The sequence below is a fragment of the Myotis brandtii genome, unplaced genomic scaffold, assembly GCF_000412655.1.
Source record: "Myotis brandtii unplaced genomic scaffold, ASM41265v1 scaffold185, whole genome shotgun sequence".
Lineage (NCBI taxonomy): Eukaryota > Metazoa > Chordata > Mammalia > Chiroptera > Vespertilionidae > Myotis > Myotis brandtii.
Window position 1 is genome coordinate 6538460 of NW_005356870.1, and position 22543 is coordinate 6561002.

General features: G+C 36.5%; 1 protein-coding gene across 1 annotated transcript in view; it reads right to left on the reverse strand.

Annotated features, from left to right (window-relative positions):
* DLC1 (DLC1 Rho GTPase activating protein) overlaps positions 1–22543 on the reverse strand; it is a 371700-nt gene that overhangs the window by 266755 nt on the left and 82402 nt on the right. Inside the window, exons 3-4 of the mRNA XM_005864066.2 lie at positions 15849–15998; positions 10960–11103 (exon numbers count right to left, since the gene is read on the reverse strand). Coding sequence (XP_005864128.1) covers positions 10960–11103; positions 15849–15998 — 294 coding nt within the window. The remainder of the gene's footprint in view (positions 1–10959; positions 11104–15848; positions 15999–22543) is intronic.

The window sequence follows — 22543 nt, forward strand, 5'->3', positions numbered from 1 at the left end:
TTTATCCCCAGTGTGGGGCATGCAGGAGGCAGCTGATTGATGATTCTCTCTCATCATTGATATTTCTATCTCTCTCTCTCTCCCTCTCCCTTCCTCTGTGAAATCAATAAAAATATATTTTAAAAAACACACACGAAATGAATGAACAGAAAAATAACAAAATAAAATGGGTAAAGCAATCTATGGTAAAGAAGAAGAACTTGGAGACATTTTCATGAACACTAGTTGATTTTTTCTTTGAAGGAGTTTACTAATCCAGAAGTCACCTGGATTATAACAAATTGTAAAAGTGGAAAGAATAGAGAATTACCAAAAAGTGACAGTGGCAACAATAATCTAAAGAATATGAACTAATGATTAAAAAAAGCACATAAAGTGGTCATTAAATACTTAGAATAATCAAGATTATTGATATTTTTCAAGTGATGGTGTCTTAGGACACCATGAAAATAAAGAGAAAACAATTCCCATACTTTCATATTCTCATGAGGCCAACTATTTTACATGTATGATATTCAGAATACTCAAGTACTTGGTTATTTTTTCATTTATAAATCTGGAATGTGGTCAACAGCTCAAAACTATGGTCAAGAAGATCTTCTATGTAAACTCTGTGTAACTGCTATTGAATGCAATCCCCGGGTAAACATTTCAACTGTCTCTAAGAAGTGAGTGTAGAAACCATCAAATACCAGGAGAAGAATTATCAAAGAATCAAAGTAGAGAAGTAGACAAAAGTGGAAACATTTTGAATATATAATTTGAATTTTGGGACAACTAGGTCTGAAATGAAGAAAGTGAGGACTCAGTGAAAATGGCTTACCGGTTACTCTTACTGCTCAGTGTTATGAATTATATTCTTGGTTGCTGTGATGTGGCACGCTGTTGGCTTGCCATCTTACATTGCCCAAAAATAACTGGAAGTTGTTATTTCTCTTGGATGAAGTATGAGCTGAATTTGAGAAGTAACATCAGCACATAGAAAAATTAAAATGTTCTCATTGTAATGATGATAACATACAAAAGTACTATTCATCTGACCAAATCTTAGGTTGCAGAAATGATTTAAAAAATTGTTTCTTGCCCTAATAGAGTCTAGTCAATGTTAACTTTCTCATCATTCACATATGTTTCATTTTCCTCATCTTTCTTTTGGTTTCAGGAATTCTGCTGCAGACATCTAATTAACAAGTTTATTTTAAACTAAACACAAACAAGATAGAAAAACAATTTTTCCAACTCCAAACAATTATTTAAATACCATGTGCTCATATTTTAGTACTATTAGAGATTGGTATATCTGGATATAAATTATACTTTTCTTGGCAAAGTGAAACTCCTAGATTGAATGTGAAGAGGCTTATGTGAGGAGGTCATTGTGGAGATTGGAAAACCCATTCCCTAACACTACTGTCATGAATTAATGTGTAAATGGATTGGAAACAGATGCAGGATCTTCTAACACTAAAAACAACAGAATTTTGAATTTCTTTTGAATATAAAAGCAAATGGCAATGAAAAATGTTTCTATTTTTCAAAGCCCAAGGTTAATGAATTACATATTCCTTTATTATTTCAAATCTAGAATATGTGAATGAAATCCTCTATGCTTTAGAATCATAGATTTCTAAAAACTATCTCATGATAAGAATCACAGAATGATTTTTTTTTAAGAAACATTTTTCTCTAGCTCTCTGGTGGATCAGTTTTTCTTTAAAAATATCAATAAAATTTTCCTTATTTTGCTTTCTCATAAACCATGAGGGCCTTAGTGAAAAAAGACAAATATTTATTTAAAAATCCACATACTTTAATATTATTGCTTAGCTATATCAAAGTTGAATTGCCACATTCAGAAACATTATAATCAAAGGCATTTACTAATACCATTACATTTTTGTTTGCATGTATTGTAAGCTGTATTTAATTTAATTTTTTGATGTGCCATAATAAACTATTAAACATTCTATTTGAGCCTGGGACCCTTCAGTCTGCAGGCCGACACTCTATCTGCTGAGCCAAACTGGCTAGGGCAACTATTAAACAGTTTTTTAAAAAATTCTGCATGTCTGTATTTCCTTTACTATGTTATTTTCTTCAATTCCCACATGTGACATTATGAAATACGATATAAAAATAATAAATATATTATTAAAATGTATATTGAACAATAATTATATGAATATATAAGAGCTACATAAACAAAGTAAGTGTTCATTGATAGACAACTGGATAAAGAGAATGTGGTGGTACATATATGCAATGAACTATTACTTGGCCATAAAAATGATAAAATCTTTCCATTTGTGACAACATGGATGGACCTAGAGGATTTTGTGCTAAGTGAAATAAGTTAGACAGAAAAAGACAAATACTGTATGACTTCACTTATGTGTGAAATCTAAAAACCAAAACAAATAAACACAGAAACAAACTCAGAGATATAGAGAATAAACTAATGTTTGCTAGATGGAAGGGGAATTGGGGGTATGCGGTGAAAAAGGTGAAGGGATGAAGAAGTACAAATTGGTAGTTACAGAATTATCATGGGGATGTAAAATATAGCAGAGCAAATATGATCAATAACATTGTAATAACTATCTGTGGTGCCAGGCGGGTACTGGACTTATTGGGGGAATCACTTTATAAGTTATATAATGTCTAATCAAGACATTGTACACCTGAAAGTAATATAATATTAAATACCAACTGAAATTAAAAAATTTAAAAAAGAACTTCATAATTACTACTAATTTGGTTTTATTGAAAATTTATATAATTAAGAATTATTCTACACAGGATTTTGGAAAATGATATCAGGGTATATCCATTTCTTGATATTATTTTCCAAAAGCCTATATCTATATTATCTCTATCTTTGTCTCTGCCTCCGTCTCTGTATCTATATCTATCTACATCTATATTATCTATTCATTCATATAATCTGATATATATGTATATATATACACATACACAATATATATATACTTAATCTACTCACACACATATATGCATATAAACACACACACAAAAGCCATGGTGGATGAATGATTTAGAAAATGATGTTAAAATAATATAACCTATGCCATGCTCAGTGCCAATCCAGAAGTCATCTGAATTACAAATTGTCAAAATGGAAAGAATAGAGAATCACCAAAAAGTGACAGTGGCAACAATAATGTAAAGGATATGATCTATTGATTAAAAAAACCCAGCATATAAATTGGTCATTAAGTACTCAGAATAGTCATGAATATTGATATTTTTCAAGTGATGGTGTCCTAGGACAGCAGGAAGATAAAGAGAAAGCAATTCCCATACTTTCATATTCTTCAATGAAACTGTTCTTGTGTACCTTGAGAATGCAAACATTAGCGCTATTTGTTTCTGACATAATAATATCTCAAACCAATTTATATTGGTTCTGAAGCCACACTGTTGGCATGTGAACACCTGGATGGAGCAGTGTCAGGGTGTCTGTGGCATTGTAGCCTTTTCTTTTTAACATTCTCAGAAGTGACCATAAACTTGCAGTCAGGGCAAACTCTTGAGGCTTTGTTTTGGTGACCCTCTAGCAGCCTTGGGGCAGGATTTACTCTGAAGCACTCTTTAAAAATGTTGGCAGTCTCTGGCTGTGTGCCATCCTGCCTGCCCTCAGCTCCTGCTTCTCCATAATCTGATGTTTCCCCCTTTATTTATCCATCGCTATTTGGGTGGTAATGATGAAAAGATTAGGGGTGGAATTTGAGCTACTGTTGACACCTTGAGCTGGAATAAAGTATATCTATCTGTCTATTCTTTTTTATTTTTTCTTAACCTGGTAGCAATTATAATAATGAAGGTTAATATCTTCTGCTATTTTTGATGCCTTCAATTATTTTATAATTCCAGTATTCAGTACATTCTGATATGAATGCCAATAGATTTCAACATTGCTTTAGGTAGCTTAGGATATACTCAAAGCTACTCTGTCTAGCTGTGGTTTCAACATGCCCAGATGATTGAGGGTCTCATCACTGTTATCAGAATTCTATCACAAGAAACTAAAGGAATTTCTGGGGGGGGGGGGGGGGGGGATTTAGACTAAATTAAAAGCATGTAATGCTCTTAATGATGCTCTCAGTCATTCTACACAGCAAAATGCTAGACTCTCCCTGTTCCTCCAATAACTTATTTTACAACTTAAAATACGTTGTTTTTCTTATCTAGGATTTTGTTTCTTTTTTTCAAAATGCATGACTAACAGTGATTTTGTGAACACCTACACTTATCAGTGTTCTTAAGAAAAACAACAAGAACAAGAACATTAGAACCGCTGGGGTTTTAGTGCCGAGCTTTCAAATCTTTCATGTAACCACCCTATATTAATTCATACAGGAACAACACAAGCAACTAAATACCAGGGCCAGAGAGATGTCAGTGAATAAAAGCACTTTATGTAAAGTGATATGATTACTTCTGGGTTGTTTGCAGAAGCATCTAGTATGAAGGGTTATGAGACTGCCTCAAGGGAACAAGCAAAGAATTTAGAAAAATTGATGAACTTTTTGACATGAAGCACTAGATCTTTTTTTTTTCCTTGAATGTGTTTTTTGGTAGTGGACATCCCACCTTTTAACTTTGTAATTTTTGTGTGAAATATATCTGAGAAATCTACTTTAACACTCAATTTTCAGTATGATACACATACATATGTACACAAGGGTGGGCAAAAGCAGGATTCCAGTTGTGAAATCTCAAAACACAGAGTTTATTCATATATTATTATTTATTGATTGATTACTAGAGGCCCAGTGCACAAGATTCGTGCACTGGGGTGGGGGGGAGTCCCTCAGCCCAGCCTGCACCCTCTCGCAGCATGGGACTCTTCGGAGGATGTCCTCCTACCGGCTTAGGCCGAATTCCTGGCGAGATCGGGCCTAAGCCTGCAGTCAGACATCCCTCTCGCAGTCTGGGGCTCCTGCAGTCTGAGACCCCTTGCTCCTTACCACCCACCTGCAGCGGAGGCAGGAGAGACTCCTGCCACTGGCACTGCACTCACCAGCCGTGTGCCTGGCACTCAGCCAGAAGCTGGGTTCGCTGCTCCTTAGTGCTGCCTCTGAGGTGGAAAAGGCTCCTGCAATCACTGCTTTGCTTGCCAGCCATGAACCTGGCTTCTGGCTGAGCAGCACTCCCCCTGTGGGAGCGCACTGACCACCAGGGGGCAGCTCCTGAGTTGAGCATCTGCTCCTGGTGGTCAGTGCATGTCATAGCAACTGGTCGATTTGCATATTAGGCTTTTATTATATAGGATTGTATTGTTGTTAAACCACTTTTGCTTACCCGTGTGTATGTATGTATGTATATATACATATACATATGTATGGTATATATGGAAAATCTGAAGATTAGTCATTGGTCCCATCCTAGTAATATAAAAAAAGAAACCTTATTGAAAAATAGGCACTTAGAAACCCAGAGAGCCTACACACAAAAGGAAAGCCAAATATTTCTGGTAGTTAGTCACTGTTATAAATAGACTGCACAGCAGCAAATCAAATATAACATTAAATAACTCTGAAATGAAAGTAAGCATTCTGTAAAAATGTGACGTTTTGGAGCAGAAGGTTAGTTCATTTTAGGTGGGTGTTAGAAGTAGATGTCCTTAGAATTTAATGTTTCTACTTAATATTAAAATTGACATTTTAGTTCAGGACAAAAAGAACAGCATTGTAGAGTTTCCCTGAAGTATTCAGATTGCTGTTAAACATTATTTATTCTCTGAGCTTAAAATCGAGGGGAAAAGTATCTGTTTAATCTCTCATAAAATAGGTAAAATTTTCCTTCCTAATATTGAAACTCAGGAACAACTGAAAATATAAAATTGATCCATGGCCCCCAAATTATCTTCAAACGGTAGTAAAAGGGGAGTGCTCAAAAGAATAACAACATAAATAGCAACAAAAAATAAAATGCACACACACAAATTAAAACAACCCTTCTCCCAAAATAAAAGCCTGTTTTTCAAGCTACTTTCATTATCAGCCAATTTCTTTAAGACATTTCCTAAAAGTCAGTTGCATTTGACAGTGGAGTGTTTTTTTTCTGGGTACTTCTCATGGCTGGCTAGATGATTTCACAAAATTATAGCTCAGGAGTTGGGCGGAGTTGCATGTCTAGTTGTCTATCTCTACCTGCGGTATTGATCTAGACGTGGTGAGCAGTGTTTGGTTGTCTTGAAGTGGAAGAGAGTGTTTGGAGCACAAGTCAATTACGTAATGACTCTCACTGCTCACTGTCTAGTGAGTTGTGGCATCACTATGCAGCTGTGATTGTGTGCCCAGGTAACAATTCACACCTGAACAGCTGAATACATACTCACATCCAATTTCATTAACTTTCAGTAAATATTTGATTTGCGGTACATGAAAAAATGTTTCTGTTCAATAACTAATTTTAGTGTTTTTTAAATTTTGTCTGTGAGAATGAATAGTCTGGTCAACTGATATGGTAAAACATGAATAAGAACCCATTATAAAATACTCTAAGTGGTTAAAGTCCTTGGAAAACTGATGGTTTTATGTTTTTCATTTCAAAACTTTACCAAAGATGGTTCTATAAAAATAATATATACTATTTTTTATGTGTATACTAGTATATATATAGTTAATTCTCACCCAAGGATATTTTTTCCAATGATTTTTAGAGAGAGTGGAAGGGATGAGAGAGAGAGAGAGAGAGAGAGAGAAAGAGAAACATTGATGTGAGAGAGATACATCAATTGATTGCACCCTTACCATTCTGGGGATCGAACCTACAACCCAGGTATGTGTCCTTGCGTGGGAATTGAACCTGTGACCCTTCGGTGCATGGGCCAATGCTATAACCACTTAGCAACATTGGCCAGGGCATCATGTATATATTTTAATGGAAATATATTGATCACATTTATAAACATGCAGTTATTAAAGACAGACTAAGGAAATTTACACAGAGTTGTATAAATTATAACAACTTATAAGGTGACCACACTCTAAAATACAGCATGTCTCAAAAAAATGTAGACACACTTTGAATAATTAAAAAGCCAGCATACATTTCATTTTCAAAATGTAATAGCATGTGTAGCTCTCAGCCGTTAAAGTGTGTCGACATATTTTTGGGACACACTGTATGTATGTTTCAAGGGAGAAATAGTGGGCACCAATGGTAATTATCTATAATAATAAAAGCATAATATGCTAATTAGACCAGATGTCCTTCCAGACATCCTTCCAGATGACCTTCCGGACAAAGCCAGGGCTGCGAGGCAAGCCCAGCTCCCGGGTGCCTGCAGGTGGCCGGAAGGAAGCCAAGGTCCCCGGTGGCAGCAGCCGGGGGAAGGAAGGTCTACTCTTGCACGAATTTTGTGCATCGGGCCTCTAGTTCTAAAGCAAAGAGGAACATGCAATAAATATCAGAGTGAAGAGAACTGCTCTTTGCATATACCTTTAAAAGGTAATTTACCTTCTTTTAGATTTTCTTCTTATATGTCAGTGCCACACTTCCTCCCAAGCTTAAAAGAGCCAATGCTCCAATGTTTCTCAAACCTTCACGTTAAAACCATTGAGTGGCTTTTTATCTTTTGCCTTAATAAGCAAGTGGTAAAATGAGATCACCGAGTTTCATATTATAATTTTGCATTTTAACCTTCTTTACCCATTAGAAAAAAGAAGCACACCATTTCATTGAAGTCAGCCTGTCGGTACACATCATTTTTAACACATTTTTTTTTCAGTGTACCTAAAAATAGCATGTGTAGTATATCACTGGTTTCTTTTATTTTCAGTACTAGTGACTCGGTGCATGGATTTGTGCACCTTGAAAAGAAATTAATTAGAAGGTGGCTGGCAGGATGGGACTGGGCAAGACGGGCTGGATACACCCTGGAGCCAAACTCCTGCAGTCCCTCCCCAGAGTCTGTTGAGTGAGCCGGGTCCCTCCAGCAGGTGGGGTCCCTTGGCCTGGCCTGTGGGGATCAGGCCGAAACCGGCTCTCTGACATCCCCCAAGGGGTCCTGGAGTGCGAGAGGGCACTCTGCAAAGTTGCTGTCATAAAGGGTGTAGAACGCAAATGCAAGTGTGCAGTAAACCAGATTTGGGGCTGACAGTGCTCCAGCAATAACATAACCCATGGCCAAAGGTGGAATTGCGTGGACCCGCGAGGAATTGGGCTCCCTTCTCTCTGGTTTTGGGGTGTGTCATCCAAGAACCGCTGCTTGGCAGCTCCTGCATTGAGTGTCTGCCCCCTGGTGGTCAGTGTGCGTCAGAGCGACTGGTCAGACGGTAGGAGGGATACTTAGCATATTAGCCTTTTATATATATAGACTAGAGGCCCAGTGCACAAAAATTTGTGCACTCAGGGGGGTAGGGGGGTCCCTCAGCCCGGCCTGTGCCCTCTCGCAGTCTGGGACCCCTCCGGAGATAACGACCTGCTGGCTTAGGCCTGCTCCTGGGTGGCAGAGGGCAGGCCCAATCCCTAGGTGCAGCCCCTGGTCGGGCTCAGAGCAGGGCCGATTGGGGAGTTGGGGCGAAGGAAGCCAAGGTCCCCGGCTCTCTGACATCCCCCAAGGGGTCCTGGAGTGCAAGAGGGCACTCTGCAAAGTTGCTGTCGTAAAGGATGTAGAACGCAAATGCAAGTGTGCAGTAAACCAGATTCAGGGCTGACAGTGCTCCAGCAATAACATAACCCACAGCCAAAGGTGGAATTGCGTGGACCCGCGAGGAACTGGGCTCCCTTCTCTCTGGTTTTGGGGTGTGTCATCCAAGAACCGCTGCTGCCAAGTCACTGCAGCTCGGCAGCTCCTGCATTGAGTGTCTGGCCCCTGGTGGTCAGTGTGCGTCATAGCGACTGGTTGGACGGTAGGAGGGATACTTAGCATATTAGCCTTTTATATATATAGATATGCAGTCATTGTATTTCACTGTTTTACATGCCTACCTCCCTTTGCTAGACTGAGAGCTGCTTAAAGACAGAGAATATGTTTTATTCCCACTCTTTATCATCTCCATAATGCATGGCACGTAGTATGTGTTCAATAAATATTTATTACATTAAAAATGCTCTAGATATGCTTGCAAATGACCATATCCACTATGTTTTAAATTCAGAGTACAGTATTCTCTTTTGAGTCTTATTTCAGACTTGTCTTTTATTTTAAAGACAGGCAAACAAGGAACCCAAACTTATTTCTCTGTGTTAAGCTAACATGGGCATTTAAAAAAAATAATACAACACTATGATTTTCACTAAACTAGGAAAGGTTATTTTGGAGCTGCTGGGACGTTAGATATTTGAAGTAGTAATTACTTCCTCCTTAAATGTTACCTTTCAGAGTCAAATACTGCTTTCCTGTTGCAGTTCAACTTTTTACTTAAAGGAAAATGTCTTTTATTCACAATTCACCGTGCTATAATATTATATGTGGTCATTCTCCTTTTCATTTGTCTTGGTAGCACTGTAAAGTCAATGAAGCATCATCAAAGTGACGATAGTAGCTTACACTTTTAGTGTTTATTCTGTGCCAAACATTTCACTAAGCATGTTACATGAGCTACGTCATTTAATAACCACATACAATTTTTGATGTGTGTGATTTTACATCTATACAATGTTGTGGTCCAGCTGGCTGAAGCCCGGCTGACTAATGCAGGTTTCTGGGGTTTTGTTTAGCTTCTATATTTGCAACATAGTTGCTTAGAGTTGCAGCTGAGAGGCCGGCAAGTCAGGCGGGGAACGTTGGAGTCCGCCGTCACTGGAGCAAGCAAGCCTCCCTGTTCGCTTCAGTGCATGGCTGCCGGCGCCATCTTGGCTGACAGTTAATTTGCATAAGGATATGCTGATTAGCCAATGGGAAGGGTAGTGGTCGTACGCTAATTACCATGTTTCTCTTTTATTAGTGTAGATATGCAGTCATTGTATTTCACTGTTTACATGCCTACCTCCCTTTGCTAGATTGAGAGCTGCTTAAAGACAGAGAATATGTTTTATTCCCACTCTTTATCATCTCCATAATGCATGGCATGTAGTAGGTGTTCAATAAATATTTATTACATTAAAAATGCTCTAGATATGCTTGCAAATGACCATATCCACTATGTTTTAAATTCAGAGTACAGTATTCTCTTTTGAGTCTTATTTCAGACTTGTCTTTTATTTTAAAGACAGGCAAACAAGGAACCCAAACTTATTTCTCTGTGTTAAGCTAACATGGGCATTTAAAAAAAATAATACAACACTATGATTTTCACTAAACTAGGAAAGGTTATTTTGGAGCTGCTGGGACGTTAGATATTTGAAGTAGTAATTACTTCCTCCTTAAATGTTACCTTTCAGAGTCAAATACTGCTTTCCTGTTGCAGTTCAACTTTTTACTTAAAGGAAAATGTCTTTTATTCACAATTCACCGTGCTATAATATTATATGTGGTCATTCTCCTTTTCATTTGTCTTGGTAGCACTGTAAAGTCAATGAAGCATCATCAAAGTGACGATAGTAGCTTACACTTTTAGTGTTTATTCTGTGCCAAACATTTCACTAAGCATGTTACATGAGCTACGTCATTTAATAACCACATACAATTTTTGATGTGTGTGATTTTACATCTATCTATCTAAGCTTAGAAAGGCAATTTTCAACTGATAAGCAGTATGGTCAAGAAAATAATGCAAGATAGCCACCTTCAGATTTTGCATTCTTGGTTCTTTAAAGTTCTGAGTATCCAGCAACAAAATTTAATACCATATTTTGCATAATCTGGAACCAGGAAGCACTTGTGTTATCATTTATAAAACAAACAGCATATGCTGGGTTGTGCTAGCAAGTCACTGCAACTAAGACTACAAGGGTATTTCTTCTACATTGAATGGATGAAATATGAACTCTTACCTGATGATCATCCACACTTCATGTTGAAAGTGACTGCTATCATTTATAACTTACCGTGGTAGACTTGGGTTTGGTTCCAGAATTGGTCACTGGAGTGGAAGATGGTAGGTCAATGGACTCAGCATTAGAAGACAAATGTATTGGTGTCTGATTTACTGAAATGGTATCTGCTTCGCTCTCAGATCCGGACTCCAGGTCCTATTAAGAAAATGCATTTATATGAAGGACATGCACATGTTCTCTACAGGCCTTTCTCCCTGCTACCAGCACCTTCTCACCTCTTCCTTCTAACACACACTGACACACTAAAGAGTTGCTGACAACTGACATTGAGTGTCACCCATAATCATGCATTATTATTATTTTTTATAATCCTGCATTATTTTGTAACAATTGTACTCTTCCAAGGCCCTGATTTTAGAAAACAAATACTAGAGAAAGAGGTAATATACAACTTTGGGAATTTAACAGCTGATTGTGAAGGGGACACACAAATGGCTTAACAGGAACATAAAAAGATGCTCAACATCACTAATTATCAAGGAAATGCAAAATCAAAACCACAATGAGATATCACCTCACACATTTAAAATGGCTGTTATCAGAAAGGCAAGTGATAATAAGTGTTGATGGGGTCTTGGAGAAAAGGGAACCTTGTGTACTGCTGGTGGGAATGTCAACTGGTTTAGCCACTATGGAAAACAGTACGGAGGTTTCTAAAAAAAATTAAAACTAGAACTGTCATATGATTCAGTAATGCTACTTTCAAAGAAAACAAAGTCACTGTTTAAAGAGATATTTGCATCCTTATGTTCATTGCAGCCTTATTCACAATAGCTAAGAAATGGACACCTAAGTGTCCAATGATAGATGAATGGATAAAGAAGATATGATATTTGTACATATATGTATATTTATGCACACATGAATACAATGGAATATTACATATATACAGGTATGTACAATAAAGTATTACTTAGCCATAGAAAAGAAAATCTTGCCTCTCCTGAGAACATGATGGAACTTGAAAGCTTTAGGCCATGAAATAAGTCAGACAGAGGCACAAATACTGTATGGTCTCACTTAAATGTGGAATCTAAAAAAAAGCCAAACTCATACGACAGAGTAGAATGGTTATTGACAGGGGTTGGGGAGGGGAGAAGGATAGGGAGATGTTGGTCAGAGGGTACTTATTTCCAGTTGTAAGATGTGTAAGTTCTGGGGATCTAATATTCAGAATGGTGACTATAGTTAATAATACTGTATTACATACTTGAAAGTTGCTGAGAGTAGCTTTTTAATGTTCTCAACACACACACACAATTATAATTACATGAGATGATGGCTGTGTTAACCAACCTTATTGTGGTAATAATTTTGCAATATATAAGTGTATCAATTTATCATGTTGTTCACCCTAAGTGTACACTATATTATATGTCAGTTATATCTCAATAAAGCTGCAAAATAGAAAATAAAAAAGTGGGATGCAAGAAGTAAAAAAGACATATACAGTAATAATGAATACAAAAGGAATCTATATTCTTTAAATGTGTGTGTAAAACACATAACCCTAACCAAATTTCTTATGCCATGAGTAATTTTAGATCAGTGATAACCAATTCTTGTTGGTTTTTTTTTTGCATAGAAAAGACAACAGTTTACCATAAGAGAAATATTAATTAAAATTTAAAATTGAGTCAACATTAAATGAATAGTCACAAAGAGCAGGTAATTTATAAACTTCAAATGCATAAGTAGCAGGTAATTTACTAGTATAAGCCATTTACATTCAGCCTTCATGTACATCAGAAATCTTTCGCATTAATTTTACCTTGCTTATGAATTGATTAGATAAATAAACAGGTAACTTTGTATCTTTCTAACAATACAATAATTCTGAAGTTAAATGACAATTCTTTAAAAATCTACCATTTATATGTTTTATCTTTTAAAGACAATACGTTACAGCTATTTTCTGCCTCAATTTCACCAACTCTATGTAGAAGGTAAGTTATCATTATTACTTGATAGATGATGAAGCCAAGGCTTAAGACAACGAACTTGACCAAATTCACATTCTGTGTCGGAGCTGGCATTAAAACTCAGATCTATTTGACCCCAACTTGTTAGGCTCTATCAAGAGAGCTCCTTTAAGTCTTTACCTCTACCCTTATTTTAATATATATTTTTCACTTTGCAGACATTCTCAAGGATTCCAGCCTATATTATTCTTTAAATATTTTATTAGAAGTAGAATTTGCTCCAGCATTTTCTCATAAGGAATCTCAGTCTGAGCTCACTGTTTCATTGCAAGTCTTGTCCTCCCTGCTAAACTGTAAGTTCACAGTGCAGTACGAGGGTGCGGCAGAGGGAGTTTCTCTGAATCTGGGACAGTGCTTCTTGGTGGACAATCAAGGTCATAATCATTCTGTTATAATCTCTTTAGTCCATGGCACAATTATCAAAAGTAATGGAAAGCGCCTGTGGAAAATATTTTGGCGATGAGAGAATTTTAAAATTAGCTTTAAATACCAAGGAACAGAAATAAAAAAACAAGGGATGACCTAAAAAAAACCCCATATTAGACCAAAAAGAAGTTTTGAGGGCTACAGGATAAATTTTATTCATTTTTAGCCAGCGTCTGGTATGAGTGAGTACATGGGAGAAGGAAAGGGAATTAACAAACACCCAGTTGTACTCTCTGCCAGACCTGTGCAATGCATCTTACATACGTTCTTTCATTGGCTCCTCCCAACAAGCCATTAGGTAGGAAACAATATCTCCTTTTCACGCAAATGTGAAGGTAAAAAAATTAAAGGATTTTCTTGTGTTCTCAGACATTTAGCTGTAGAACTGCCCTCTGGACCCAGGCCTGCAGATCCCAACGTTCATAATGTTTCTACTATATTACTTTGCCTTTTCCATGTATCTGTTGAACAGAATACTCGGAAGTAGATCTTGATTTACAGAATGAGCCCTTATTAGGCAATGGTAGTGATATTCTATGACATATAATACAAAATCCAATTTATATTTTAAAGAGAGGTAGAAGATATAGAGATAGGCAAATTCCAAAATCATCACCCACATTTGCTCCTGTTTTTTTGTCTTTACTATTCAACAAAGGAACATGTCTAACAGGTAAGGGCTATGTTATTCTCTGACATGAAGACAACAATATGGAGTTGTATTTAGCAGAAATATGAGCTGTGGGTTTTCTCCTACATATTTGGGGATTGAGGAAAGTTTAATGTAGAGGGAAAAGTGGAGAGAATAAAGAGATAGTAAGAGATGAACAATTCACACCAGACATTTTAAAAAGAGAAAATGTGTTCTATGCCTACATTAATAGCAAAGAAGTACTAAGGATTAAGGACCTCCTATTGAAAAATATGGTTATGTCTGGCTTTAAAAATATTTATGAACATGAGTATGATACTTCTATATACCCTTCATATGTAAACAAGTTTAAACATCCCTTCTTATTGGTCTTCAGATTACTTTTATTGTATTTCCACCAGGGATGAAATAATTGATGTCTGGGAAGACAGAGGAGATTTAGGGAAGACTTCACTGTAAAGAAAATATTTGAGATGAATCCTGAAGGATATGAAAAAATTATCCAGAGGTTATAGGCAAAAATAAAAATGCCATTTGTACTGGCTTTCTGGTCGAAGTATTTAATTTCATATTCACTTTTAATTATTTTTTTTTTGTTCAAGCTATTAGATTTCCATTATAGTCAGCTAGAGCAAACAGTGTGGTGTAGTGGTCACATGACATGGCTCTGGATTAAGACTGGCTGGGTTTGTATCCTGTCTCTGATACATATAATTACTAACTTCTCCATGCTTTTAACTCACTTGAAAAATGTTGTGAGGAATAATATGTTAATATATGTCAAAAACTTATAATAATATCCAGTATATACTAAAATAATACTAAAATTATTTTAATTTGTTTATTGACTTTGAAATATTCTGTCCCACAGTCAGAATGAGTCTTGAATAACTACAGAATCAACTGTAGAACTACTGTATACTAATGAAAAGATTTGATATAGAACAGTTCTATTTTGAAAGGTGCTCAAATTTATATATAGCATTGTCTGTCCCTTTTCTCTTAGGTAACTGCATAATTTTTTGACTTAATGTGTTCATTATTGCATAATGAAAATAACAGATTAATTGAAAAGGAATGCATGGCTTAATTATAAATACATTTACCATCACATTTGCTAATTTCCAAAATATAAGCCATTTAATATGGAACTAATATTAAAATATGAAAAGTGTATAGTCAGTCCAGAATCTGTGTCTTTCAAATTTTGAGTGTCAAAATCTCTGAGGAGTGTACATCTTATATAAAATTAATACACAGTAGAACAAAATTATCACCTCTGTCCTACTTATTGTATTCACTGAGTTAGTTTTAGAGTATTTTCAAATTGATCTAAATTCTTTCTTGTAGTATTCTGGATGGGTCTCTCCACCCATCCACCCATCCACCCATCCACCCATCCACCCACTCATCCATGCAGCAAATATTTATAATCTTCTACATGAAATATAAATTTGTAGGCACTGGAAATAAAATACTAAATAAGATAGACATAACATTGCTAATTGTGTTTATAGAATATCACTGAATACTGATAATTAGGGAAACAACCATATGAAGAGGATTTAATCACTTAGGAGGCATAATTTCCCAGAGTGAACCTCTTTCTCTCTAACTAATAATAACCATTTTCTTTTGAATCACACCCTTCTCTTATGACTGCATGAAACACAGAAGTATTTGAGTGAGTTTTATGGAACATGTTTAGGGTCGCATGTGGGTAGATGCTGCCATCAAAGATGTTTCATTTGTAAGAGGGACTGCATGAAGTAAGGCGATAGCATGCTCGTGGGAACGGAAGCAGAAAGTGGAAGGCTCACAGGGACGTGCCGCCGCAGGTTGGTTGGTGTGCTGGATGTAGAGGAGCTGGTGCTGAGAGCGTTCTCAATGTCCTGGTCAAGTTGGTCCAGTTTCATTATTAGCAGCACCATGGAGTCAAGCCGCGCCCTGTCTCGATCTTCTTTTATTTCCTGAGGAACAGAACATGTTGTTATGAATCTAAAAGGCCATTTCTTGGAAAGAATAAGCAGTGCCCTGTTCTTCCATGTGACAAAAAGGACACTGAATAATAGGCAGTCTTCTACTTAAGGGGAAAGAGAAGTTCTGTTCTGCACCATCAATGGTCTCTTCATTGGGAAGATACTAACCAACTGCCAAGAAAGCATTTGACATGAATATTAAATGCATACCCTTCGGATCAAGGCACAGTGAAAAGGAAGTACAACATCAATGAGCACTGATACATATGTACGACTTTCCAATGAATTATTCTTAGGAAAAGTTATACTTCTCTTGTCTAGGACAAATCCATTGTAACATACTACTAAATTATTTGTGGTTAGACATTTAAGGAGACACATTAGAGATTATTTTTGGAAGACTACTTCTGAGTATAGGAAAAAAATATGAACCAAATCAAATGAGGCAGGTTTTCAGTTTGGGCAGAGAACAAGTTTTTGTTTCTTTTCTTTCTTTTTTTTTTTTTTTGCATGGGGCCATTTTCCTAGTGTTGCTTCAAGCTTTTATTGTCAATATTTTTTAGCAATCTTCTTTCCTACTCACAAACTTTTGAAGAAAGCCCACACAATCATATATATTTTTGTAAATTATGTTGATTACTCATTCTAAATTCTCTATAATATAGACATATATTAATGAAAATACCGTTGCTTATAGAAATAGCTAAAGCTTCTTATTTACTAGAGTTATTTGGGCATGACTACTTACTATTCTTGGATGTTCAAATCAAATCAACTAATATTAGAAATCTTCCAAATTCCTTGTGTGTTGTGTAAGGTATCAGGGTTGGGTAGAGTATTGGGGGGAAAAAAAGATCAGGAAAAGCTTAGTAAGATTCTATTGAGGGATGCAATGGACTCAGGGAGAACCCTTTGAGGGAAATTATCATTTGTGACTCATGTCGCCATCTTCTCATCTGTCTGAGATATCTACCTAGGTGAAATCAGCTTGGAAAGGACCACCAGTGGCAACCTCAAAGGGAAAGAAATCACAACAGAAGCCTAAAGGGTGTGGGTATAAGGGAACAGGTTGGAACCTTTGCTTAGGTGACGGCATTACTAGTGGCATGACTGAGCTGACTATCTGAATCAGATCTTTTAGTTTGTTTTTTGACTTTTTTCTTTTAATCTTCCTACATTCCCAAGCCACTGCTAGGAAGAACCATAAAAGAATAAGGACTAGGGCAATTTCATGGATTAATCTAATTCTATAGGGGTCTCTGTACCTCAAACAACTAGAGCAGATTGTTAATGTTATAAAGAATTATCTTTAAGATGTCAAAGAATGGATTTCCTAGATTAAGTTGGTTAAAGAATCATTAATTAATATATAGATAAGTTATTTGTGCTTATCTATATATTAACTTAATTAATGATTAAGCTAAACTTGTGCTTCGTTAACAGATTAATGTCAAAGACATTAATTTTGAGAATAAATTAAGAATAGATTATTCAGTTTAATTCTCTTCTTGATAATCCAGAAAATGGAAAACTCTGACTGAATAGAAGACTCAAAGTCCCCTTAATTATTCCTTCAATGTGTTTGCTTGTATAATTCCTTTCCTTTAAAACCAAAGTAGTCTGACAAGGTATTGTTCTTTGCATCTCTTTAGTCACAGTTTTTGTGTGACTGTCTTTTGCTTCCCAGTTGTAACATCTTCAAGCACAAAAGTTACATTTTTCTACCTGGCACGCATAGAGTCCAATTACCCACACTGCCCATGCAAGATGTTTTCAGGGATAAGAATAATGAAGTCAGTAGGAGCCAGTGAAATAACACCTCCCAAAGCCTTAGAAAATATATTTTGATATTCTTCCAGCTACTAAATTAATGTTGGATAAAGCAGTATATCCTGTAGCAGTGGTCTCAGAAACAATTTGTTTTTGAATTAACTGGATGTTGAGATTGTGCCTTAAAACCACTTTCAAATCCATGGGCTGAACATCAAATTATTTGAAATGATTTGCCAAAAGAAATAAAACCAAACAGCTCTGGTCTGCAGTATTTCTTTAGAGAAATAGCCTATTGTTTTTCCCTTTCCTTCACGATGCTTCTCCTTCATCACCAGTCATTACATTCAGCCTGAAGTGTCAAGTACACAGGTCAGTAGCACATGTTACATACACGTCCATAAAACTTCATGAAATAGAGTTGACTACAAATCAGATGTTTTGGATAAATATTATTGTTCTTGTTTTTAAAGCTTAAGTATTAATAGTTTTCAAGGTGCTAACCTTTCATACGTACATGGCTGAGCTCCAGTAAATAGCTTATGCCTGAAAACAGAAATGTGCACTTGCAGATTTTGGTTACATTCACTTCTACAGTGGAACTTTCATTGCATGCTGTCATTCCTGTCTATGAAAAGAAACTAACTTCTTAAGAAGTGAAGCTGCCTATTAACAAACTTTTCAGTATTTCAGTAACTTAACCCCCTTAAATCAAGGCCAAAATGCCAAATTCTCTTCCCTCCCATCTTTCCTTCCTTCTCTCCTGCAGTCATAGCTGTATCTAACCACTATTAAAGGGATACAATATTCATCAGTGAATAACAAGTATAAAATCGCTGCTTTCCTGAATATAATAGTCAACCATGAGAAGATGAACAATGAAAATTAACATATTCTCAAACAAGACAACAATATGAAGAAAATAAAAAGGGTAACGAGATACACAGTAACTTTGGGGGTAGTGTCTCACTTTGTATAGGGTGGTCCAATCAATTGCAAAAAACCTTTAAAACATCTAGTCCAGGTCTTTACTTAGCAATTATCCAAGACATGTTTGTTGGCCATCTACTATGTGCTATATATCATTCTCTAGGAAGCTACCTATTTCGTATTTGTACAGTTACAATCTTTAGGAGTGTTACAAAGTCAAATTCTGCCTTCCTCTAACTCCCCAGATCCTTCCTGCAGAACTAGATAACATAAACAGTGTCTGTTCCCTGAAATAGCCTTTCAATTATTTGAAGAACTAAGTTATGCCCACTTTTACCTTTTCTAGGTGGATCATCTTCAGTTCTTTTCATTATTTCACATATAACATGCTTCCAAATTTTCACTAGTTTTGTCAACTGTTCTCTGGACATGATAAAATTTTGTCCATGACCCAAGTAATGGTTGGTGCCCAGAGTTAACATATTACTGTATGTGTTCTCTGACCAAGGCAGAGGAGGCAAGTACCCCCCCCCCCCCCGCCCCATGTTCTAGACCCTTTTTAATGCAGCCTAAGATGAAGGGCCTGTTTAGAACACGAGCAGGCTATTCTTATTGGCATAGCCATAATCTGCTTTTTGAATGAAGAAACAGTGTTTAGTGGACTGTGAGCTGACCTTGAACCGACGGTATGATCTATGCCTCCTTTTCCCAATATGTGACTGCGTCCTGCTAAGAACAGAAACATCCTGTTGTCTCGAGAATGTAACCAGCTGTTGTCAAGGTATAGATAATATATGCAGCTACCATGGGAAAAAAAATCTTTCAGGCACAAGTCAGTGGCTACTTACCCAAATCAGGAGAGAGACTTCTGTTCAATTTGATTTGTTATCGAAACCTAATATGGCTAAGCCACCTGGTGCTCATTGAGAAATTTGAAAGATGCTCCTTATTTATTTCAACAGCTATTGGGTCCATGGGCAGTGAAGCCACTTTGATCACCTGGCATCCAGGGGAGAGATATACAGGGCTTTTAGGGGGTCGTTCTCTCCAGGAAGCCTCTGAACAGGGGCCTATACTACCCTTCTTTCCTTGCATCGGGGGAAGAGAATTCCAACCCGCCTCTTTCTTCAGATGCTCTTTATTGAACAATACAGAACACAGCACAATTGTGGGGTGGTGAGGCGATGCAAATGACCAGGTATTTTACAGACTGGGCAGACATGAAAACCAGTGAAGGGGGGGTGCCTCCCCCAGAGGCACACAGGCTGTTTTCCTAATCTAAGCATTTGGAAGAAAAGAAAAAAAAAATTCAGTAAAACACCCAGATGCTTCCAAAGAGTGGATATTTGGCTGAGCAAATACAGCATTGCCTGAATGTTCTGCTTGTCAATGAGTTGTGGCATCAGAGACAGCCGTAATAAATTAAAGGCTAGGCCAGGAATAGAACTAAGACTTCCTGATTCATAATCCAAGGTTCTGGCTCCTACACTGTCTTTGATTCCATAGGCATCTTACTGGCTATTCTGGGCTGGTCATGCTCCCTGCTCCCCCGTGAAAGAAAGGGACCTTTTAGCAAAAGACTTGGCTCAACTTCCTTTTGAATTATTTGATCTGTAGCCAGCTGGACTAGTCTGAAATCTCATATTAGTGTTATACATTTTATTTGACAATAAATTCCTCATTCTAGACTTTCCTTTCTTAAAATAATATCCTGCCTAAAGAACCAGAAGTTTATTTACTCTCTTTTTTTTCTTCACAAGCAGTAAAGATTTTTCATTTGAATCGACAGTAAGATAGAGTTAATATAATTATCCTATGTCAGAATTTCTAGGCAAGTTAAACAAAGTCAGCCTTAATTTTTTATTCTGGTGCATTTCAAGCTGCAACTTATGTAGAATGGGAGGTAAGAAAACAAACCAGCAACTATTTCCTATTTGTCAGATATAGTCTGTTCAACCACGAAATCTTTGCATATTATCTTTAATGAATAACATGTGCCACTATCATTTTAATATTAGGTGGTGAAGAGTGACAAGTAATCCTCACTTGAAGTTGCTGCAAGGAATCTTTTAACTGAAATGTAAATGGTGGCCTTATATTGAATGTTTATGTTCACTCCCTATTTATCTCCTCCCATGTATAAGACCTGGGAAGAAAATAGGTCTCTCCTTTGCTTGATTTTTAAACTCCAACTAGACTTCGGATGGAGCGTTTCTGAGCTGGGGCTTTTGTAAATTGCACACAGAGGCTCCTGAATAGTTTCAAAGGACGTTTTTGCAGCTGGTCCTAAAGAATGCTCCGAAGAGGCAGGTGTGAACCAGGCAGAGGATTGTGTGGGCAGCGATTCCTTGGTCCAGGGAAATCTTCTTCCACTGGCTTCAAAGGCCCATTTTTGGGACTGGGATATAATTTGTATCTAAATAATCTGGTATGCGTTCTGAAACCAGTTTTCACTTTAAGTGCTAAAGGTGGAGATTGACATTCAGGGTTACTTAATACATTGACAGACACACAGCAATATCTGAAAATCCCTGCAGTGGTTTTTTTTTAAAAAAAAGTTTTGTTTGTTTGCAATTCTCAGTAGTTCTTTTTAAAAAGTCTTTATTGTTGAAAGTATTACATAGGTCCCCGGTTTTTCCCCATTGACTCCTTATAACCCATCCCTGCTCTCAATAGTTCTCTGCTTGGGTTCAGGTATTAAAGGAGACAGGACTTTTTCCTGATTTGAAAACATAAGAAAAATATCTATTTAACATTGAAATTCTATAAAATGTTTTCAGGAATATAATGAGGTCTTTCCTTTGCAACAAAGACAAAAGTAAAATTTATTATTTTTTCGATAAAAATGACTTAATTTAGAAAAAAATGTCTTATATTGACTTGGCTTTGGTCAACTTACCTAGTTTTACCTCTCATCACTCTCCCTGATCTTGTCCATGTTCCTCAAGTGTCAGTTATCCTGTGGACCACCACTCTATATCTCTTAATATTTTTCTTTAATTAGACTCACCTTTTTACAGTTAAGGGTGTATTTTTAATATATAAATGCTGTATAGATAATCATATCTTTCTGGTGCATATCAAATTACAAAATTATCAAAATAACAAATCCTTCTACTATGTGATGTGATCTCCCATAAACCATACTATATTTTGGAAAATGATCTGCTAAAGAACTGAACTTCCTTTGGCTTCTCGAATATTCCATGCTTGTTCTCATTTGCATTTAGGATTGCCAATAAAAGTATAGCATGAGCAATTAAATTAAAATTTTAGAAAAACAAAAATATTTAATTTTGGCATATGTACAAATATTGTATGGGGCCATATTGCCTGGGACATATTTATACAAAACCATTTGTTGTTGTTGTTGTTTATCTGAAATTCAAATGTAACTGGGAATCCTGTGCTTTTTCCGGAAAATTCTATTTTTGACCCATGTAATAATACTCCTTTGGCTTAACACACTTCCCTGCCTCAGGATGTCAGAGGAAACCCTTAGTTTTAAGTACAATGTCACTCCAATAGAGAGGTCTTTGACATGGTTGTTTCATTGAATGAATAAACAGCAATTGCCGCTTAAGTTTAGTTACACAACTTCAATGAATGGAAATGTTCTTTTCTCAGTATCTTATTCAGTGTTATAATCCTAGGCAAATCTAAGACTTGCCATTTTGTTTTGTTTTTTAGTAACAAAATAAATGGTGAAAAATGCATGAGGCTGCTCTTGTGATCATTTTAGAATTGCAGATTTACTTAGGTTGTTAATGCAGTGGTTCTCAACCTTCCTAATGCCGCGACCCTTCTTATACAGTTCCTCATGTTGTGGTGACCCC